Raw genomic sequence first — 23,438 nt, 5'->3', positions numbered from 1 at the left:
CAAGACATTGGGTTACAGCAGCTGCCGTTGTTCCTCTGGGAACAGCCTTGTGTTGGTTAAGATCAGCCTTTTATCACACACCCTAACGTTGCCTACCAGAGGTGACCGTACCTCCTGTGCTCCTTGCACAGCACTTCATAGAAATCTGTTTTATCCCCTAGAATGGCTATGTTCCTGGAGCAGACATCTCAGTGCTGCTGCAAAGAGCTCCTTAAGCCCCTCAAGGGGGCTTGTAGGTCTTGGCAGACAGCACTTTAGATAGCTTAGACACAAAACTTCGAAAGCAGTGGTGGTTATACTGGTAATTATGGCTGTCCAGGAGGTTGGTGTGGTAGTTGTTTTCTAAGGGAACATTTGAAATCCCACCAATCACACTCTCTGGAGATAGTAGCTATCAGCTCATAACAGCTCTGTGAAGCCTCAGCTCGTGCAGCAAGGAGTGTCCCTTCCATTGTATTTGGTCTGGACTTCATGGCTGCTGTTGAATTCTGTCTCAGTTTTGCATAAAGGGGTAGGGTGCCTTTCTGCTCCAATTTGTAAATGAATTCCTATAGTTAGATTTTCCTGGATAAAACAGTGCCAGGACAATTGGAACAGCTGGTTTTAGTATGAGTTGTGAGTCTGATGAGTAACACATTGACTAATGAGATATGTTTTCAGGATTGTCTCATTCTCGCACAAGAGGGTAGCATTCCCCTCCCCACACACCCATGCTCCTAGAGTAAGCCATTCCCCAAAGGACATGGTTTGGGTGCACAAAACCTCCTGTGGTTGTTGGGGCCACCCTTCCGAAAGACTCTATTCCAGTTTGTATTTCCCCACCTCAATTAAAAGGATCTTGTAGTAAAAATCATTTGGGGTATGGACTTCTCATGCTTCCCCATGTATCACACAGTCCTACACCCACCCACCCACCCTCCAATCCCGGTTGCTGTAGTTGTTCACCAGTCCAAGTGCCATTTCCCACCTGTTTGACTGGAAATCAGCAGACACCTCTTTTACACCCTTTCTAAACAGTTGTCCATGTGTGTCTGAAAGCCCGTCTTAATTTTGTATCTTTTGATAAGTCTCAGCCCGGTAACCCTTGCAGCCGTAGGTGTCCTTGATATCCCATATCATACAGGAGTTCATTAAAGGTTGATGGTACTTGTGTACAGGTGGTCTCCCAAGTCACATTGGTTAGAGTCATAGAGATGGATTGCATAAGTTCTATTGCAACTTTTACTGTTTCCATCCCTAGTGTGGCTGTTGTTAATGTGCTGTTAGGCTTTAAAACCTGTCTGGAGGTTGTTCCTCCTCTATTAAGGAGTTCTATAGCTGCTTGAAGGTGGCTAGTATGGGCAGATGTAGGCAATTTTTTCTGCCTTCCAGACCCCCAGAGCCATATTGCCTGGTTTTCATAAAGAGTTGATGAGGTTGTGCATTTTGCATTTCAAAAGGGTGATTTGATATGACCATAAATAGTTCTGGCAATGTCCAACTCCTGGTTCTTTCAGCTGCCTGAGCAGCTTTAGTACAATTAGCATAGAGTGATCCAATGAACCATAAGTCTGTTCTGAATTCAGTACAAAAATCAAGTATATTTGCTGGTAGCACTACTGGAGCCTTTATCATGGTCTGCTACCACAACAAGGAGACCCTGATAATGAGGCATTGGTTAAACTTTCTCCAGTTTTCCTCCATTTTCTGAGCATGTCAACTCTCATGGGGCCTAAATGATGCATCATTTTTCTCAGGGCTTTCTTCATTTGTCCTATCTCCATGTGGTAGATAGTGGTCAATCAGAGCTTAAGGTTCTTGAATTATCTGTTTTGAGTCCTGTCTCTACAGATGATAGTAGGAAATAGGTATAGCCTCAGCTTTCAGGATGCTCTGTCTTTGAGTCTTACTACATCTTATTATAAATCTATAGAATTGCTTCTCTCAATAAAATGTTAATACCAATTCATAGAAAGCTGTGATTCACGGCAGTTGCTTCTTTCTATTAAACAATATCCAAGCCAGAGAACTAGATCTAGGCTGGCTGCTTACAAGTTGTTTTATGAATTTTTCATCTTCCTTTGACATTTGAACACTTTGGTACAATTTTCTTTAACAAAGGATTTTAAATACATGTGTAACCAAGTCAATATTGAAACCCTGCCCTCTTGGAAGGCTCCTGGCACCATGCTGCATATACAGGTTAGCACTTTAGGCATGATGATCTTTAACTCATACATACAAAGAGATGGGTGAAAAGGGCTGTTGGAAGTACGTGAAGTTTATTCCAAAATCCTATGATTTTCCTTTCCCAGAACAAGTCGCAGTTTTGAGAAGGAAAATGGATAGCCTATTCTAAGTTAGTGTAGGTGTACATAGGCTTTTCTAATTAACTCCTCTTCATACTGCTAATTATGGGAGTGAAAGAAATGTTGTTTGATTTCCAGGCTGAGACTGACATTTTAAACAGCCAAAGCCACTAACTAGGCAAAATACTCAAAGTACATGTCAAAGGAGCAAAAACTTTTCAATCTTCCATAGCAAAGTTCTTGCTCCCTAGTAAAGCAACACTGTGGGAGTCTGGTTTAATGCATTCAAAGAAGCTGAAAAATCTAGATGAAGTTTTTTCCCCTAAAGGAGGAAAATAAAAATAAAAAAAAGTGGAAGAAAAACATCGTATATAATAGTATCTTGAGTCTTACGTCAGCTCTGACTGCAGCTACTGTTCACCCTTTGTGATTCTGTGTACTACTATTTTCCTCAGTCTTGAATGAAAGCAAAGCCACATCTGTCAAATTCTGTATTGGAAACATTTGGTAGCAAAAGATTAAGAAAATTTTGAAAAGGACAAATAGAAGAAAAGGTCTTGTCACCTATCTGGATCTGGTTTTAGGTAGAAAAGTCTACTCTTTATATTAAACGTAAATCAAGGTGGTGCTGCAGGCACTAAGGAATGCATTTTCTTACATATGTTACATACATTTTTGTCTTCGTAACGTCTCTCATCGTTGTAAAACAACTAGTGCTAACTGCGTGTCTAACTCAGACACTATCATGTGCAAATGCCTTTTAGGGTGCAAAGAGATTAAGTACTGTGGTTTCTGAAAAAACAGGATTCTTGCAAAACAAAAAAGATTATTAATGAACAATTTTAAAGAACTAAATCTCATACTTTGTTACTGTTTATCGAACAGTTAAGATATATGGATTGCTTCATGACAGATTTTTTAATGTATGTTGTTTCACTTGTGGGAAGAGATGCCCTGAGCTTTTTTTTTTTTGCCATTTATTGTTTACTGTTGCAGTAGTTAAAATATAACAATAAATGCAATAGAATTAAGTTCACTTTTTATTCTTTTTATAATCTGTTCAAGGAGGAAAAACTTTTGCTTTATGATAGCTGTGGGAACTCATTCTAATTATTTTAAATCTAAGCTTGCATTCCAGGTTAGGTGTTGAATTTAATAGCTGTACTCAATATTGGCCCCCTCCAGTATGTAACTGCACTAATACTGATTGAAATGGCAGTAAGTATACACAAAAAAAGATTAACTGGAGAGGATGCACATTATCACATTTTTAAAAGCCTCACAGTATTTAATGGCAAATGTTAATTTTTTTATAAGTGCTGTAACATGTAGAAAGAAATTTAAAAGGAAAGATGTGCAATCCAAAAATTCCTTCTGTCAAATCCTGTGCTAACTTCACAGTGGAAAAAGATGTGATAGTCAGCATTTTCAATGATAGATCATAAAATGGTAAGACATCCTGTGTCAAAGATTTAGGGCTTCGTTCTGCCGTGTTTTGTGCAGTTTGGTCTTTATGTTATAAAATTATTTAACTTCAGGGTATTTAAGGGTAGATTTAGATCAGATGTGAGGAAGAAGTTCCTCACTGTGAGGGTGATGAGGCACTGGAACAGGTTGCCCAGAGAAGTTGTGGATGCCCCATCCCTGGAACTGTTCAAGACCAGGTTGGATGGGGCTTTCAGCAACCTGGTGGTCTAGTGGAAGGTGTCCCTGCCCATGGCAGGGGGGTTGGACCTAGATGATCTTTAAGGTCCCTTCCAACCCAAACCATTCTGTGATTCTATGATTCTATGATTCTAACTCTCAGAGGAACAAGCTTCCTGAAGCCTAGGTAAAGAGGCAGTATGTGTCTGTAGATTTTGCTGAATCAAGGCCAGCAAACAAGCACGTCGTAGGACTGTGTATTTTCTGCACATTATCTATGTGAGAGAGACTGAATCACGTGAAAGAACAGTCTGATGAAGATGTTGCATAGGAAGAAACTGATTTCTCCTTTACCTGAAGTTGGGAGCAGTACTTCTAGTATGATGCTCTTCACTGCTCTGATTGTGACATCTAATTGCACTAGGGATACTGTCCCTTTTCAGGAAAATAATACAAATCAATGGCAATTTGCTGTCCAGGAGCTAAAAGAAAGACTGATACCATAGTTCCTATTACTAATTAGAATAAATGCATTTATTTGAGTAATCTCAAACTGGCCTACACAATAAAATAGGTATTAGCAAACCAAAATGACAGTTATGATGGGAATTCTTCCATAAAGAGATCTGACAGGTGGAGAGAACTAGAAAGAGTTCTGATGAAGTGCCAGATGCTCCCTCCAAAGTCCTCCCAAAAGATGGGAAAAAAGCAGCCCTTAAAATAAATAAAATAAATTGAATGAATAGAATTCTTGGGCTTAGCCTGAGAATTAGAAGCTCATAAAAAGATCAGTGCAATTACCTTGCACTCAGTAACTGGATACTGGGAAACCGGGTACTGATAGTGCCTGTGTCTAAAAAGGATATTGAACACTGTAAGTTTGGGTGATTTGTGCTCAAGCTATTCATTATATATTAAGCCAAACAAACACGGTTTTGCACGTTTCTTGTCATTGGTGCAATGTTTATTCTGTCAATATCTCATAAGGGGATATGGAAGACAACATTTGGCTATTTTTACTAATGTAAATGTTTTCCCTTTTAGTTATTCAGATATTCTGATTGAAAGGGAGGTGTTAATGCAGAAGTACATTCATCTCGTCCAGATTGTAGAGACTGAAAAGATTGCAGCCAATCAGCTTCGACATCAACTTGAAGATCAAGACACAGAAATTGAAAGACTTAAATCTGAGGTATGCGCCAGACCCATCAAGCAATCATTGAATTATAACATTTTGCTCTGTGCATTGCAATAATATTTGATATTTCTGTAATATTTGTGAAAGTAATGGAACCCAGTAAGATTAATATGTAATAGTCCCCCTGTGAACCCTTGGCTAAATATTTTTCTTAGAAATATTGGGGACTGTTAAACTGATTGGATTACTTCTTTGTCAGAGGCTTTAAGATGACATATTGCTTTGCAGTATGGGTGCCATTGATTGCATTATTTCCTACCTGTCTTCACATGAGGAGCTTGATCCTCAACACATTGTCTTTGGTTGTGACAGTATTGAGAACTATTCCAAACTGCTCTGTTTCACTGAATGTTAAAAATTTTGTTGCAGTCCTGAGCTGATAAAGTCTGAAAGGCACACCTGGTTTTGAGAGGAGAACCAGCTTGCTTCTGGTCCTTCCTCCATCTGGATCAAGAGCCTGGCTCGTTTTCAGAGAACTCTGTTCATGTCCTTGTGACCAAATACGTGCTTGTCATTCTGTGCAGCTTTAACAAGCTTGCAGAAAGGGAGAATATTTTTCTGTTAGTTCTGTAACTAAGAGTTTCATTAGCTTGAGAAAGCATTTAATGAATGGTTGTTTTTGTCAGATTATAGCTCTCAATAAAACAAAAGAAAGAATGCGACCTTATCAAGGCAACCAGGAAGATGAGGATCCAGATATTAAAAAAATTAAAAAGGTAAACATGCAGTGTTCTCTGCTTAAGAGAAGAAGGGTGGGATGGGCGGTGTACTTCTGTATTTTAGTCTGTCTAGTTTTGTCTTAATTTATTTTCATTAAGTACAGCAAGATGCCTTTTGCCCTGCCCCTACTTAAACCTCTTAAATTAACATCAGCTTCCTATGTTTCAGTGCCGCATTTATTTGTCACTTAAGTATTCATTTTTACTTGCAAGTTATATATTCAGTTTCTTAAAGAAGCTTGCACATTGCATTCAACTGCTTGTAAAGATTGAAATAAAGTCATGGGCTATGTCCTGTGGGAATCAAGTGTATAGTGACTTTATACTCCTTTCTTATAAAAATGCTTATAAAGATACAAAAGAATGACTTTTATTCTGTCACTGCAGCTGGAATACAAATACTGAAAATGCAGAGAGCCATCTTGGTTTAGGTTGTCAGCCGGTCTGTTTGATGGTGATTGTTCCAGGATACTATGGCCAGTGTTTTTAATAACAGGGACAGAATTGTCCCAATCTGTATGGCATTTACATGCGCAGCTTTTGGTAATATTGCTTAAGGCTGAATATAACCAGCCTCCAGAACTGTGCCCATTGCTGACTCCCACAAATCCTAGTGCACGAGCATGAATGGAATTCATGCCTGCAGATGTGGTCCCGCATGTGTCACCCTTATTCTCACAGTGTTCAGTCCCTTAAATTGCATAATGTCCTTTATGGTATGTGGACTTAGTTTCTGACTTTTTCTGGGTCACGCAGTCTGAGTCAGGGTCAGCACTGAGCTGGTACCCTTGCGTGAATTTTCCTTTTCGTGTAGATTAAACATTGTAGTAGAAGCTGGAAATGTCTCTTTTAGTAGAAGGAGAGCTCTGATTCTGTATATAATTCACTGCATTCTACGTCTTAATTACTGTGACAATTGGACCCCTTTTTTAAAGTTGTTTATTCAAAGTAAACTGCTACCAGTGAGATTTTGCATTTCTCTTTCAAGATGAATGATCTTCACATCAAGATCAGGGCAAAGACATACTGAAATTTTCTGTGACCAGATGTAGACCTTTCTGTAATCTTTAATCCACTTGTAACTTCAATGGATTATTACGCTTAAGCAGATTTTTCCATGACATAGAGATACTTTTTAAGAATGCCAAAAATCTGCCTTTTCTGGATAATAGTACTGCTGGCATAGGTGTCTGATACTAAGCAGTATATTGATACTTGGCATTAAATACACATGCTAAGTGATATCTATTCAAAAAAGACAGCAAGCTGAGTTTAACAACTATTTCAGTATTATGTCACTAATGATATCAAGTCTGTCTTGAAATGTCTTACCTGGAAGCATTGCACAATACTTTTGGGGGTATAAGAGAAATGTGTAAGGGGAGGTAAAAGGAGTTAAAAAACCTGCACAGCGTGTAGCACAATTGTGCTGATAGGAAGCGTATATACAAAGGTACAGCATCTGAGCTTGCAGTAAAAGGTACCTTGGTATGTACGTGATACCTTTTCAGTCTGTTTTCTGGTGACAAATATGACCCAGTGATTGTGGGAAATTCAGGAGCAATTATAGATCAATAAGGGCAACAGACTTTTTTTCCTTTAACAGAGGTATTTCATTTAGAGGGTTATTTATGCAATGAAGAGCTTATGATAAGTCGTGTAATGTTTTTTCTTATTCTTCCTTTCTGCTTGGTCCATTTTTAGGTCCAGAGCTTTATGCGGGGCTGGTTATGTAGAAGAAAATGGAAGACTATTGTCCAAGATTATATTTGTTCTCCCCATGCAGAAAGTATGAGAAAAAGGAATCAGATCGTTTTTAACATGGTGGAGGCTGAATCTGAATATGTGCATCAACTTTATGTTCTTGTGAACTGTTTTCTGCGGCCCTTAAGGATGGCTGCAAGTTCAAAGAAGCCACCTATCAGTCATGATGATGTTAGTAGCATTTTCCTCAACAGGTATGGGGTTTTGTGTTTGCTTTTTGGGGGGTTTGCTGACCGCTTCTTCCCATTCTGCTTCAGTTTATAGTAGTGAGGTCTGGGACTTGTTTTTTTGCTCTGATGTAAGTCATGTCACTGAGGTAGACCATGTTTCCAGAAGTAAAAGGCAAGGTGCTGTCAGTGATGCTGTTTGAAATCAGCTAGACCTCTTTGCCTCCTTACATTCTATTTCTTCCTCTGCTAGAGGAAGGAAAGGACAAATCATACCTCTTGGGGCAGTTCTCATAATTTTCTGTCACCTTTCCTGTTTCCTTTTCTCTTAAGAGAGCAAAATTGGACATAGTGGCCTCATATGATCCAGATAAGACCCTGAGGATGAGTACGTCAAATCTTCTATTTTCTGTTGTTCTGCCTAAGGAGCCTCCTTCTCTCTCACTTGTCTTTTCATATCCTACAAAAAAGAATTGTTCTTTGCATTAAGCATCCAAGTAATATCATAATGAGTATGTACAAATAAGCTAGCAGACTTCTAAAATTTGATACAGGATTGGGATTGCATCCAAGTCCTCCCCAAACTTCTAAGAAGTAGAACATGTTCCTTTAGTTATGAGACAAGTTTCCCTTTCATAGCTCATTCATGATCACTGTCTCTTTATGGTTTCTCTTACAACTAGGATGTCCTTTACTTCTGTTGACCTCATGAGCTAAAATACAATATTAAGGTTCATGTTATAGAAAAGTTGTAAGCTTCAAATCTTAAACAGCAGCAAGCAAGAATGTAGATGACTACCACTGGCTTGAGGTTTTCTGCATCTTATTGATCCTCTTTTAAACTACTGAATGCATTGTCACAGATATTCTTGGAAAACCTATTCATTAAACTGGAACATGTTATTTAATAGATGCTTTTGCTTAAAAGAATTAAACAGAATATGCTTTCTACACCAAATGCTATATATTTTGTAGAGATACTACACTAACAATTTTAAACAATGCAATAAAAGAAAGCATTTACTTCCATAATAATAACTATCTTCTGTTTTTTCTAGCAAAGTGTAAAATATACAAATAACCAGGAAGAGTTGTTTCTCTGTGAATTGCTAATCGGAAAATAAAACCTGAATTGTCTTCTTGTTTGTTTAAATACTTGTTTTGCAGTGAAACAATCATGTTTCTTCATGAGATATTTCACCAAGGCTTAAAAGCAAGAATAGCTAATTGGCCTACCTTAATCCTAGGTAAGTTACTATATTTTTCTCTAGGGGTACAATTTTCATATTTATTTTTGAAATTACAGCAAGGTCTTTTTTTTTTTAAAGACGGGACTTTTTAAAAGTCCTTTTTGAATGGAATGCGTTTCCAGAACTAACACCACGAGATCTGGTGGAGTGGGAGTCCCACGTGGGCAGTAATGACTGTCATGCAGTCCATATATGAGAATGCCTCTGCCCTAAGCATTGATTAGACACAGGCCCCTGAATTTTTGGTGGTATTATCTGATTATTAACTAATCAGAACAACCATGTTTTGGCAGGTGAAAAGAACCGAGTTTAATGTTTCTAAAATCTCAGTATATTGGAAACAGAACTGACTATAGTAATTCCCTTCCATAGAACATAGTAGTTTCTTTAAAAATATGTTTCGAGAGATGGGTAGCTGGAAAAAAAAAGCATTTCTTGACTTTTTCTAGCTGACTTATTTGACATTCTGCTGCCAATGCTGAACATATATCAAGAATTTGTTCGGAATCATCAATATAGTCTACAAGTACTGGCAAACTGTAAGCAAAACAGAGATTTTGACAAACTCTTGAAGCAATATGAAGCCAACCCAGCATGTGAGGGGCGAATGCTGGAAACTTTCCTTACTTACCCCATGTTTCAGGTAGTCTCTGTATATTTTTTGTGACAATTTGTTTTTAATGTTTGGTTGATTCATTCTGTGTTACTGACATTACGATTGATTGAAGATTCTTCTTGCTTAACTAAAAATACTCTCATGCAAATCAATTTAGTTTTCATTTATTTCATTATTATACTGAAACTCTGTCTGTAGAGGTCTTTTCTCCAACTACACTGATTCATCTCTGTTCAGAATCTTATATATGTTGAAGGGGAATGTGGGATGAGGACTAGCACCAAAAGAAAAAAAGCTAAGAAACAATTACTCGACTTCTGCCTGCTGCAGGATTATGAAGCAGTCCAGGGAGGGATAATACACCTGGTATAGCAAGTTAGAGCAGCCACAAGCATTTTATTAGGAATACATTTTGAAACTTTCCTCCCACTTTGTTCTCCAGTGACCTGGTCTTTAGAAAATGAAAAATATATTGCAAAAGTTTTGAAAACTTTATTATGCTTCTGATATTTTGTCTTGATCTGCCTGGATTAATTATTTGCAGCTGTTTTAAGAGGTCTGTGAAGCACTAGTCTGATGATTTTGTGACTTTTACATTTAACCTAACATTTTACTCATTGAGATAATAGTGACACCCCCCACCCCCCCCAGTTTGTTCAGTTACTGGCAAACCAAGTAGAGTAAAAAAAAAAAAGGGGGGGGGGGGGGGCGGGGATCAGTGACACTTGTGTTGTTAGTGCTAGTTATTCATATTAGCCTAAAGGGCCATTAGCACCTGTAACAATACATTTTTTTAGCTTTGAGCTTGTATATTGTAAAGTTTTGGGATTTTTTGGTTGAGCTGAAACAAGATCATGGGATCTTAGAAGGGAGAGAGAGAGTCCTATTCAAATGTGATGGAGGATGTCATTGCTGATGACTTTTCACTTCAGCGTAATAAGAAGTACATACGCGTTTTCTAAATAACTTAACTTACTCTGTAAGGATAAGTTATACTGCAGTATCACTTGGTTCTGGTTAAAAGCCCTGAAACTTCTTTAAGTAATAATAAACGGGTCAGGGTCCTTGTGCTACCCTGTGGCCTTTAATGGTCAAATACTGGATATTCTTTAATGTCCATTAGTGCGATGTGAATTTTATCTAAATGCAAACAAGTCAGATGGCATTTTCAAAGTCACAAGAAATTTAGATGCACGTATCCTATTAGAATTGAGGGAAGGTATGTATGGACCTCCCAGGGAGTTTTGAAAGTTTTCTCTATTGGCACTTGGATAGCAGCATGAAACAATGAAATTTAATGTTGTATTTGTGGCTGCCTCTGGTCTGATCTTTTCCTTAAAATGTAATAAATGGATCTTGTGCTTCCTCAAACTGAAAACATACATATGCAGTCTCTGTCACCCAAAAGTTCAGTATTTTTGGCAGTAGTTATATTTAGAATGTATGTATAATCATTTAGCTGTGGATATTCATTTAAAAAAGACTATGTTTGCAAAACTTTTCTGACCGAGATAATGGCTAATATTTAACAAAAAGCTGTATTGGAATTATTCCTTTAAGGATTTACTGATTTTATACGTAATTTGTTTTAAGATTCCTAGATATATTATAACACTTCATGAACTTCTGGCTCACACACCACATGAACATGTTGAGCGAAAAAGCCTTGAATTTGCTAAATCTAAACTAGAAGAACTTTCAAGGTAAGTTTTTTCTACCTTATGTTTGATAACCTTGAATCAAAGGTTTTGAATGAAAAATCTGTTTTCTTTATTTTGGTTTGGTTTTGTTCTTTTTTAAAAAATTCTTTTAAAGAAAAGGATCAAAACCAAAACAAAACAAAGATAATGAAAAAAACTCCAAAATACCCCAACCTAATATTTTGGCTCTTCTGGGTTTTTTTGACTAACATAAATCTACAAGTGTCTGCTTGTATTTTGGGTAGGGGAGAATAGGATTTGCTATAGGAACCACCTGCGCCTGGGTTATAAGCAAAGCAATTTTCTTTACATAGAGAAATATATAATTTTTTCACAGTTTAAAGAAAAAGGGCATTTCCAATACTCTGTGACAACAGAAATCAGTCAGGGTCTTGAAAAGTACTGAGTTCTCAATCTGTGTTATAGTTTACATGTGTTAATGAAATAACTGATTTTCACATATGCTTCAAATAATGCCAGATAAACAGGAACTAAAGGTATATTTTGAGAACTGATGCTCCCTATAGAAACCTGCAAAATGAAGCTCTTCCCTGAACTCCCAGACCATTCTCAGATGTTCCCCTCTGTCAGCCCAGTAAGAAATTTGGTTGTTATCTCTGGGGAACAGTTTTCTGCTGTGAACAAAGAAATGGTGCATGAACTCCAGGATATAAATCTTGAGTATCTGGAGTATTCACCAAAGATGTACTTGGAGAATATTTAGTTGTAAGAGAGGAATCGCTTTATAGCTTTTGTTAATTGCATGCTCTTGATTGCTCAGTTTTCTTTTTCTGTTAAGACAAAGTTGCTACCTTGTGCAAACTACCAGTTAATTTGGAGCTTATTATTTTTTCCTTTTTGTCCTGCTGTATGTTTAACAGAGGCAGCTTTCTGAGTCAGGTCATGTTGTGCCACCTCTTCAAGCTCTAACTTCTTAAAGAGCTGGGCAAGCAATATCTTTTACAGAAATGTCTGTTTTTGACTCCTGCAGTGTTCAGCAAGTTCTGCCCTGTTCTGAGGCCATCTGAAGCAGAAAGAAGTAATGTCTCCTTCCCACTCAAGCAAATTTCGCTGGCCGTGGTTATGTGCACAAGCAGATCAATCAGCTTTGACTTGGCTTCATCTCATAAGTCAGAGTTCATTGCTGATCCAATTAATTCGTCACTGAACATTCAGAATTGGAGGCTGAAACTGATCGATCCTCCTCTGCTCATAAGGCAGGCAGTATAGACCATAAATATAAAACTTTGTGACTCATTTCCATCCCTTTAGTGTAGTTCTGAGGGAGGAGGAGCTTTCAGATAGCGCAGTCTGGTCCCAGTTTAGGAAAATATTATACATCACAACACCGTATAAACTTCTGGGTTGGTTTTAGGCTTGAAAAAAATCTGTATTTCTCTGTGTAAGGGGAGGAGGCCTATGAAAAAAAAGTGGAAGAAAGTAAGTGGTGAGCTATCGAGGCTGTGGTTGTTATAGGAAGCAAGGGGGAAGTGAATAGTACATTTAGATGTAAACTGAAGCAGAACGGAGTGGGAACCTGAAGTCAGGGCAGGGACTCTGCGATGTGTATTAACCAATACAGAATGCTAGGAAACATTTCCAGGTTTATGGCAGCCTAGTCTATTAAGGATCAAGAAGTACTGTTCTGTCAGCTGTGAAGGGTTTTTAGCTTGGTGGCGTCTGTCAGATGTGTTTAGGAATAGTCTAAAAACAAGTCTGGCAAAATTGGTTCCACTGCTGAAAAAATGAAATGATTGCAAGACTCATTTGAAAGGGAAGGAAAAAAGGCAAAAAACTTGCTCTGGAGTGATCATGTACTGCATGTGTACATCTGTTTTGTAGCAGGTGGCAAAGGACATCAGCTACCTTCTGTGTCTACACTGTGTCAGTGCAAGTGAAAACAGACACAGCAGGTGCAAGATATATTTCATGGAATTTAAAGTGCATTTTGTATTGTGTCTAACAGGGTGATGCATGATGAAGTGAGCGACACAGAAAACATCCGGAAGAATCTAGCCATAGAAAGAACGATAGTAGAAGGCTGTGATATATTACTAGATACCAGCCAAACTTTTATACGCCAAGGTAAGACATTCTTTAAAGCTATCTAAATAATCATGAAAAAATTGCATTAAAACCAGCAGGGTTTATGTTGCCATCATTGGGCAGGTCAGCGCACTGGGCACAGCTAACAGCCTAAGACTACTCATGGTCCGTGGAGTGTAAGTCACAAAATACCCTGATGACAACTATGGGCTATGTTGAACCCCATTTCTGTGCTGGTTCCTTCAGGAACCATGAAAAACAGCAGCACATGAATGGTAAAACACCCATGGGGCAGTAATGTACATTCTGCCTGGACTGTGATCTTCAAAGGGATGGAAATTACCTACAGCTCCACAGAGACCAGGGCTGCCTGGCCAGTTAACATGGCAGTCCCAGCTGATACCAACATTTGGGCAAAAGTGCAGGAGAAATGTGAAGCTTTGTCAGTGGTAAAGTGATTGCTAGGAAAGAAAAGAGCTGTCAGTTGTTCCCATTTTTCTCGGTTCTTTGGAAACATCTCAAATTGATACCACGAGCATAGATATAATACCTGAACATACTCACCTTGCCTCTTGAAAGATGCATTTTGGGGCTTTAGTAGAAGTTCAGGATAGATAAAAAAAGCACTTTTGCAAGAAGAAGTCATGAAGAAAAGGCATCCTGTTCTGCCAGGAATGTAGGACTACTTCTAATATAATAGTTAGCAAAACAAGGGGGGAAGAGCCATACTGTATTCTTTTCTGTCTATGCTTGGTGGTTTTGGAAACTCTTTATATTGAAACTTAGTTATAGCAGAGGTGGAATTTGTTGTTAAGTTCCACAAAATTGTGATAAAATGACTTAAAATAAGTGTCACTTTTTACTACAAACTGCAAACTGGTTGCGGTTCTTATTTGGTGGCATTTACTTTAAACCAGCAAATGTGAAAACTTCATAACTGAAGCTTATTTTTCTCCCATTTATATAATACTTTACTTCTGGAACTTTTAAAACAAGTTAGTAGGTTTGTGTACGGTAACTACAGATCTGTAGCGTAGGGTATTGACTGGGTAAAATCTTTGTGTCTGAAAAGCATTAAATGTATTTAGGAAAGGTTAGGAATATAATTTAGGTGCATCCCTTCGTGAGACCTTTTCTAGATAGCCTCAGCAGAACATTTGGTATTTAATAGAGCCATATACACAGCTGGTAATTAGTAGGCTTTGTGTACGTTTTGAAATCCATTCTGTGGTGTTTCTGTAGTCATGTGGCCGAACTATGAAACTGTGTTGTTTGTACAACAGTCACTATTAAATTACTTGATTCTTCATTAAATATGTGCATTTGTTATAACTGAGGTATTTAAAGAGTTATGAATAAGGCTTTGAGAAAAATATAAAGCTGTTGCATTGCATCCACAGCCAAAAAATTATAGGGCTGTGATTATCCTAGATTGACGTGTACCATGCAATGTAATTAAATTTTATAAATTTTCTTGAAGATGATGACAATATTTAGTATTTATATATTTGTTGGGTTTTTTCCGCTTAAGATTGGCTGGTGTTATTTTGTCTGTGTACCCAGTGTTTCATCAGTAAAAACTTGTTATTTTTTCTATGGGAATCAGTCTGAAAAAGACTACTGTTGGACTGTTAGACCCAGGTCAAACCCGTAGTTTAAGTGAATTAAATTCAGATTTAATTCTGGGCATACAGTCAAAGGACAGTGGACAAGACTGTATGTTACAGAAGGCTGTACCACAGTTTATCATTTGGAACATCCACTGCACATGATTTTGTGTAAGTGCAGAAATCTGAATAGAGCTGATGAAGTAATACAGAGCCCATTTTCCTTTCACATCTGACAGTAGGGTCACTTTGACAGTCATGTCCCTCTGCTCTAATTTCAATTAGGCTCCTATTGTTTGTGTTGATCAGTGTAGATGGATACAGGAAACCTGTTTTCAGCTTAAAAAAGGAGAGAGGTGCCTTTACCTTTGTTCAGGCTTTGTCTGTGAAGGTTAATTACAACTTTGCCGTATGTTATATACTTTACTTTTCTAAGAAGAGATTGATTCTGTTGAGCTATTGTCGTGGTTTGACCCCAGCCAGCAACTAAGCACCATGCAGCTGCTCACCCCTCCCGCCTCCCAGTGAGGTGCGGAGGAGGGTCGGGAAAAGAAACGTAAAACTTGTGGGTTGAGGTAAGAACAGTTTAATAATTAAAGTAAAATAAAATATAATAATAATAATAATAATAATATAGTAATGAAAAGGAATATAACAAAAGAAAGAGAAAGAAATAAACCCCAAGAAAAGACAAGTGATGCACAATGCAGTTGCTCACCACCCACTGACCGATGCCCGAGCAGCGATCCGTCCCTCCTGGCCAACTCCCCCCAGCTTATATACTGGGCACGACGTTCCATGGTATGGAATAGCCCTTTGGCTAGTTGGGGTCAGCTGCCCCGGCTCTGCTCCCTCCCAGCTTCTTGCACACCTGCTTGCTGGCAGAGCATGGGAAGCTGAAAAGTCCTTGGCTTAAGATAAGCGCTACTTAGCAACAACTAAAACATCAGAGTGTTATCAACAGTATTCTCACACTAAATCCAAAACCCAGCACTGTACCAGCTACCAAGAAGAAAATCAACTCTATCCGAGCTGAAACCATGACAGCTATACAAGTTGAGACCATGGGAACTATATCTGGCAGTGCTTTGCAATGTAGATTGTGGATTCCCCTTCAGGTTTCTTGGTGTCTGCTTTTCTCTGTCTCTTACTTAGATACAGACTTTATTGTCAGGCACACTGTAAGTCATGGCAGGCAATTAAGGAACATTTTCTTTAAGAGTTTAAAGGAAACATAAGGAGTCTCAGTCTGCAATCCAACATTGGCTGACACCCAGACAACTGGGCATCTCGAGGTCCTTTAGATGCCTCCTAACACTCTGTCTGATGTTCCTGCCATCAGCTGCTATGAATTTACCTCTACTGATAAATATATCACAATTACAAAATCCTGGAATAGTTGAAGTTGTAAGGGACTTCTACAAATTATCCAGTCCAATCTCACCTGCTCAAAGCAGCATCAGCTGGAGCAGGTTGCTCTGTACCATGTCCAGTCAGGTTTTGGTTGTTTCCAAGGATGGAGACTCCACAGCTTCTCTGAATGAGCAACCTGTTCCACTGTTTGACCATCCTTACAGTAAAATTAAAAGACCTCCAGAATGGAGAAAGCCAAACAGAATTTGTAAATCAGGCACTTACATGCAGGCTAAACTTTTTTTTTTTTTTTTTAAATATAACCTTTTATATTTCTTGGATTGAACAAAGGCTAATAGAGTGACTTCTGACTATTCAGTATTGAAGTACTGAAAGTGCTTAGGTCTGTAGCTGGATAAAAATTTCTGAGTATACACTGATCATCCAAACTATACTGTTAACTAATGTTCTAAAATTAGCCTCACTTGCTCATTGCAACTGTACATTGGCCAATCGTGACCATTTTTTTCCTTAAGAGGAAATCTGTAGTAGAATACATGGTGGGCAAATGCCCAGTTTCGTTAATCACAAAAGCTTGATGGGAATGCATGAGGTTCTTGCTTGATGTCAGCCAAGCAGCATGTATAGGAGATGTGTTTCTCCCTGTAAATATTGAGTATCAAAGAGAGATAATGCAGTCTTTCTTTTCTGCATTTGAAAAAAATCTAGTTTATTTTGATTTACCTTATTAAACAATAACATTTCAGCTCCATACAAGAACACCATTTAACCTTCAGCCCATTTTAGCAGAATGTGGTACTCCTGAAAGCATTCTAATGAAAATTAAAAAAAAATAAATAAAAGCTACCTGTAAAGCTATATTTGTATCCATATCATATTTATAGATACTATTATTCTAAGAAGCAAAGCAGAAATGAAACGTACAGATTGAATATTGTTACCCTAAACGTGTAGAGGGAATTTCAGGAGAAAAATGACACTGAGAATTTTGTGATTGGAAGTTGCTTGGGAATTGTTTTGTACATACTCCTTGGCCTTGCAATGGGACCTAGGGGACAGTTGGTGTAACATGGAAAAGTCACCGTTCCAACACATGGGAATGATCTTCCTCTCTTTCACAGTTGAGGCAGGAAGGCTGTTTTGTCCAGGAGAAATGTACAACAACCAATAAGTATTTATGGGTTTTGGTCAGAATTTAAGTGAACCTAAAAAATGTTCCAGACCTTTGCAAATTTCTGGAGTATAACTTTACTCCACTGTTTTGTTGCAGTGACACAAATCACATTGTACACATTTAGTTTAAATGTGAATTAGTTGTCAAAGAACAGTGTTCTGTTGCAGATTTACTGGTGTATATTTTGTTATGCCAGACAGTATAAGTTTCAAATATATTAATAACTGAAGGCTAATTAAATATATAGAGGGAGTTAAGTGTAGAAAGATGTAGATAAACAGTAGCTTTCTCAGTTACTTTAATTTCTCTGTTTGTTAGTTTAAGATTGTGTATGTGAACTTTGAACAAGATAATTTTTTTGACAATGTAGAGTAAGAATTACTAATCTAATATTTCATGGATAATTCTTTCAGGCTTGCATTGTGTCAAGATGCTGCTGCTAGTTTGAGCTTTGATATAGCTATGCTAGTCCAATATCTTGTTGCCTCTGAAAGAGGCAGGCCAATATCCGTCCCATCATGCTTGTTCTGCTGCTGTTACTTCCTTTGCATCAACACTGGTGCTTTTTTGACCTTGCAGTGAGGCATATCAGGGAGCTAAGTCAGCTACTTCTTTTTAGCATTAGTTTCCTGCTGGTCTAGCTCTATTAGCTAGCTAATGTTGGAAAAAGATGAGAGCCAGGGTAAGGGTGATAGTAAGGATAGATGCGTGGGAATGAGATTAGGAGGTTGCTTGGCTGCCCTGTCTGGTAACAGCAAGTTGTATCATAAAATCTTTCCCTTCGATATATAGAGGAATTGCACTTCACCACCAAATTTAACTCCAGATCCAAATTTGGCAGTGATACACATGGTGATATCAATCTGGAAAAGTTGGTCAGAGACTGGTTTTGAGGTATGAAACGGCAGAGAAGCAAAGCTGTCCCCAGTCTGGAGTTCTGCAGAGCACAAATTCAGACTTACGTAACCAGGTTCAATTTAGTTCAGAAGTGTTTCACTGGTAACACATTTTAGATGAGCTGTGGAGCACTGAAAATTATGCAGTATAAGATAAGAAGAAGAAATATGCTTCATTTCCATCTCTCTTGCACACAGGCACACACACATACACAAACTCTTTTCCTTCAAAACCTGTTCTTGTCGTCCTCTGTCTCTTTGGCTTATAAGTAATGTAACTTTTGCGAGTCTAGCAACTGTCAAAAGTGCAGTTTGCTGTTCACCTTCATTTTCTGATCAATGTGCTATTAGTGTGTTTAAATTGCATGAGAATTTGCCCAAGATCTAATCCTGCCATGTACATAAGTATTAGTCTAGACTGTACTTGCTTGAGTCTATTTATCATAAAAACAAAGTGAACTTGTGCAAAAAAAGATGATCGGCGTGTGCTTAAAACAGATGCTGATGTATATTGATATTTACTAGAATGAAAAGTTGCATTAATTAATATAATAAAATTCAATGCATTAACACTTTAAACACTGCCTACTAAATATTACTATAGTACAGTAAATTTTGCATCTTTATTATCAGGTTCCCTTATTCAAGTCCCTTCAGTAGAGAGGGGAAAACTTAGTAAAGTTCGTCTGGGATCATTATCTTTGAAGAAAGAAGGAGAAAGGCAGTGCTTCTTATTTACAAAACATTTTTTAATTTGTACAAGAAGTTCAGGAGGAAAACTGCATCTTCTCAAGGTATAGACTTTACATTATGACGCAATTTACAAAATGAAAGCACAGCTTCAGTGAAATTTCAATATTTTATTATTTTATGGCTTTAACCTGAGACTGGCATGTGTTGTTATAAACAGAAGTGAGGTGATGCACAGTAGTTAACTGCTTTGTCTTCTTATTGGAAATAATAGAATTCAGCCAAAGTTCTTACTAACTACAATTTTTTTTTCTAGAACCATGTAATTCTAATAAGCTGGGGGTTAGAAACAAGACATCAGCGTGTCTATTTGTATGAGCTAGCACTGAATGTAAGTCAGTTTTCAGTGCATAAATCAGCCACTACAACCCCAAGGAATTACCAAAGAATATTTTCCAGAGCTCTAATAAATTAATTTAAAAAGTCAATTCTGTTTTCCTGAACAGCACATTCTCTTAAACTAAAAGCTCTTCTAAGAACACTCTAGTTATATTTGTTGAGAACCAGGCTTTCATAGTGTTGGCTTGTGAATAAAGAGATGTTGGTAGTTTACAGAGTGAATTATGTTGAATAGAATTTTAATTTGACAAACACATTTCTGAGAGGTTATTAAGACTGTTCATATGCTTTCTCACTTTGCACCCCTTAAATAGTTCAAGTATTTTGCAAAGTAAATAGAGTATAACTGAACCTTTAAAAAAATCTTGTATGTACTTGATTTAAATTCAGGAGAAGATGAAATTCTAGTTACCTTTTCTGAAATTTGTGAACAAGTCTGTATGTGTGATAAATTATAGTGTGGTAAAAATGAAACAAATTTTGTACATTTGACTATATTGTTGATTTGTTGGATTAAGAAAAACATTATATTTAATGTATCTGGGTTTAGTTCTTGAGGAAAAATGTGCATCATGAAATTGATGTATCTTCCTAAGAGCTCTGAGTAATGTAAAATCTTAAAGTAAGGTATATCAAAGTTTAAAAATAACTATAATGACAAATGGGAACAAGTGTCAAGATTTGTGAAAAATGTGCTTTGTTTTCATAGACAGGAGGTGTTCTATCTCTAATAGAGTGCACACTGATCGAGGAGACAGACACAAGTGATGATGATTGTAAGTTATATTCAGCTGTTTGTAGTAATTACTGTTTCTAGTTTCTTAAAATTGGTACCCTTTGTTTATTTTTCATAAGAGCAAATTTGTATGTTCTCGCCTTTCATGAAACCAGAGGAATACATCATTAAACTGATGCAGTAGAATAGATGTTTTAATAATGAGCATACTGGCTTGGATAAGGGCTTGTTTTGTTATGTTTGTTCTTGCTGTTGGCGTCCCACATAGGATTTTCAAGTAGACTGGCTGAAGGAATGTGACAAATTATTTGCTGACTTTTGTATACAACTTCACCTGGAGGATCTCAGAAAGAAAAAAATATGCCTTAAAAGAAGAAGCAGATAATTGTGTTTCTTAAATACATGGGGGTTGAGTGAGTTGGCAGAATTCGTGGAAAGTTTTTGTCTTGGACTCCCTACAAATCTTGACTGCAGGCTTGTTCAAATGAAATAACAAAACACATTCCCAAGCTGATTTTATTGTTACTCATTTTGGCTTCCATCCTGCAGTTTTAGGCAAGTCTTGCACTTGAATTGTAAAGTAGTTTCATTAATTTCAATGATACTTCTAGTATGCTAAGAGTATGTCAGCATAGAAGTGTTAGAAGGACTTCAGCCTTATTTGGTATCTTTAAAAGTAATGTATAGCAACTCCCACTATTGCATGTTTGCAACTTTTTTTGTATTTGGTGTATGTGAAAACAAAATTAGTTTTGGATCCTCAGTTGGATTTGCTCTTTGTCAGAGAGATGTTTTATTTTCTTTGTCTTATGGTCTGAAGTCTCACATTTTGACTTTTCCTCCCCCCTCTGGCTGTAAAGCAAAAGGTTCTGGACAAGTGTTTGGACACCTTGATTTCAAGCTTGTAGTTGAACCTACGGATGCTCCTCCTTTTACTGTTGTCCTTTTAGCCCCATCACGACAGGAGAAAGCTGCATGGACAAGTGATATAAGTCAGGTAGCTTAATGCATTCTTTATCTATCTTGTTTGTATTGAGATCTTAGTTTATTCTGTATTTCTGAAAACTAATCCAAGAGAGGGATATTGATTTCTTTCTGATTTGCTGTGATATATATGAAAAACCCTTAGTGTTACCAATTTTCCTCAAAATTATGTCTTTGCATTTGAGTCATCACTGAAATATATTTCTCAATGAGAGAGATGGGATATAAAATATAAAATTGTCGGTTGACAAACATAATACTAACGGTAGTCATTTTTGTGTCTAAGGAAAGCCCATCCAGAGACATATTTTGGTTTAAGAAGAAGGATAGTACTTCTTTGTTCATAACTTTCATACAGATAGAAAAACACCTGAGAGTCCTGAGAGTGAAAATGATACCATATCACATCAATAATCATATCCCATGCAGTGAGAAAATGAGATAAACTCCATTTTCCACCAAGAAGAATACTAGCACACCATTACAAATAATTACTAAGCATTCTGACAGTGTGCAGGAACTGTCTTTATTGTGAATGAAGAAAAATGGTGTTTTAAAATACTTCAATGTCAGGGAGAAAAAGAATTTTTTTTAGTGCTTTTGCCAAAAAACATAGTAGACAAACTTTTTTCAGAATCTATTTGGTGAAGGAAGTTGAATGCACTACGAAAAATCTGAGCTTTCAACTAACCAGATCTGAATTAAGGCTATTGCTAGTTTGTTTATGCATGCAACCAACAAGTACATAGATCTCTCATAGTTCTGAATTTGAGTCCTATCCTCTATTAATTTCAGGAGGAATAGTTGATTAGACAAATATCAGTGTGGAATTTGATGGATTTCTAAAGATGCTACCATTGCTGGCAACATCTCCAGAAGAATTATCATCATAATGAGTAGAAATGGCTTAAAAATAAGTATTCTGAATTACTTTCTTCCAGACTAACTTTTTTAAAGGAACAAAAACATGAAGATAAAAATCTCGAAATACGGTATGAGCTGCAACTCAGTGCATACAGATCTTACAGACAGACCTGGTTGGAGAATTTTGTACCAAATGGATTTTCAGTGAATTATGTTGTTCCATTGACACGTAAAAGTATTGGAATTATTTGCTGGGGAGGAAAGACCATTTACGAACTGGCCTGGAACATGGGACACCTAGGAATAAGTCCATTCTTAGCCTAAATAATAATACATTTGAATGAGAAAGTCATCTGCAGTCCATATAGACTAGCGATCAGAGTTTGGGTCTCCCTCCAAAGCTCAGGTCTTCTCCTCCAAACCACTCCAGCTCCAAAAAAAACCTATTGTGCTGTTAGGGGAAGAGCTGAAAAGCTCCACAGCTGACTTGAGAGCTGTGTGCTTACAAAGCTTGGAAGTGTCTTAGCAAGGCAGAAGTAAATACGACTAGCTGCATACAGCTGAGGGAGCAAAGGGTTGGCCAGACTGTCAGGGAAACAGAAGGGTTTCTCCTTGATTGCTCTCTGAGGAAGGGTAGATCTCCCAGCTTTTGAAGACAGGGGTATTCTGAAGAAATACAGGGCCAACAATTAACAGAAGCTTGTAAGTGAAAGCCTGAGAAAACTGAGATCTGTTAGCATCGTGAAGCTCAAAAAGCTTCTCCAGCCTTACAAAGGAAGGGAAGCAAGAGATGCTGAGGGAATGAGCAGCAGCTTAAAAGAAAAAAAGGAGTAAGAAGGGGCACAAGATGCTGTGCAGACTGCACAGACATTTGGGGCACGAATTGGTGCCATTGTTTACAAATAGCAATCAAGTCAGTTGACTTAGTGCTTATACTCCATCTGGAGAGCACAAAAGAAGAAAATAACGCAAGAAGATGCCACCTGTCTTCTGCTGGAGAAGGAAAATTTGGGGTGAAAATTTGGATAATGCATGAGAACTTCTAAACAATTGAGACCACTGGTCTCTTGAAAACCAAATTGTGTTTCTGACTGAGCCCATGGCCAGCAGAAACATTGCCATAAAAAATTACTGAATCGCCTGCCCAGAAGCATTTTTTTCTTTTTAACCCTGGCTACAACTCTCAAGGAGAACATAGGAACTATGCTATAAAAAAGGGCATATAAAAAGTATTTTTTTAGTAAATATGTGTTCTCCTATGTTTGCAAGTAAAAAAAGTATACGTGTAGTTGCTGTTCACTCACAGCATTAGTCTTGGTGTC

The 23,438-nt window shown here is 37.5% G+C and overlaps 1 protein-coding gene across 1 annotated transcript in view; it reads left to right on the top strand.

The window, feature by feature from the left end:
• RASGRF2 (Ras protein specific guanine nucleotide releasing factor 2) overlaps positions 1 to 23,438 on the top strand; it is a 132,021-nt gene that overhangs the window by 49,946 nt on the left and 58,637 nt on the right. The window contains exons 3-12 of the mRNA XM_050912627.1: positions 4,977 to 5,124; positions 5,757 to 5,846; positions 7,554 to 7,807; positions 8,948 to 9,027; positions 9,480 to 9,673; positions 11,240 to 11,349; positions 13,313 to 13,431; positions 19,077 to 19,237; positions 20,242 to 20,308; positions 21,129 to 21,265. Coding sequence (XP_050768584.1) covers positions 4,977 to 5,124; positions 5,757 to 5,846; positions 7,554 to 7,807; positions 8,948 to 9,027; positions 9,480 to 9,673; positions 11,240 to 11,349; positions 13,313 to 13,431; positions 19,077 to 19,237; positions 20,242 to 20,308; positions 21,129 to 21,265 — 1,360 coding nt within the window. The remainder of the gene's footprint in view (positions 1 to 4,976; positions 5,125 to 5,756; positions 5,847 to 7,553; positions 7,808 to 8,947; positions 9,028 to 9,479; positions 9,674 to 11,239; positions 11,350 to 13,312; positions 13,432 to 19,076; positions 19,238 to 20,241; positions 20,309 to 21,128; positions 21,266 to 23,438) is intronic.

Source organism: Gymnogyps californianus, chromosome Z, assembly GCF_018139145.2.
Source record: "Gymnogyps californianus isolate 813 chromosome Z, ASM1813914v2, whole genome shotgun sequence".
In the NCBI taxonomy this organism is placed as follows: domain Eukaryota; kingdom Metazoa; phylum Chordata; class Aves; order Accipitriformes; family Cathartidae; genus Gymnogyps; species Gymnogyps californianus.
This window is presented reverse-complemented; position numbering and strand designations above follow the sequence as displayed.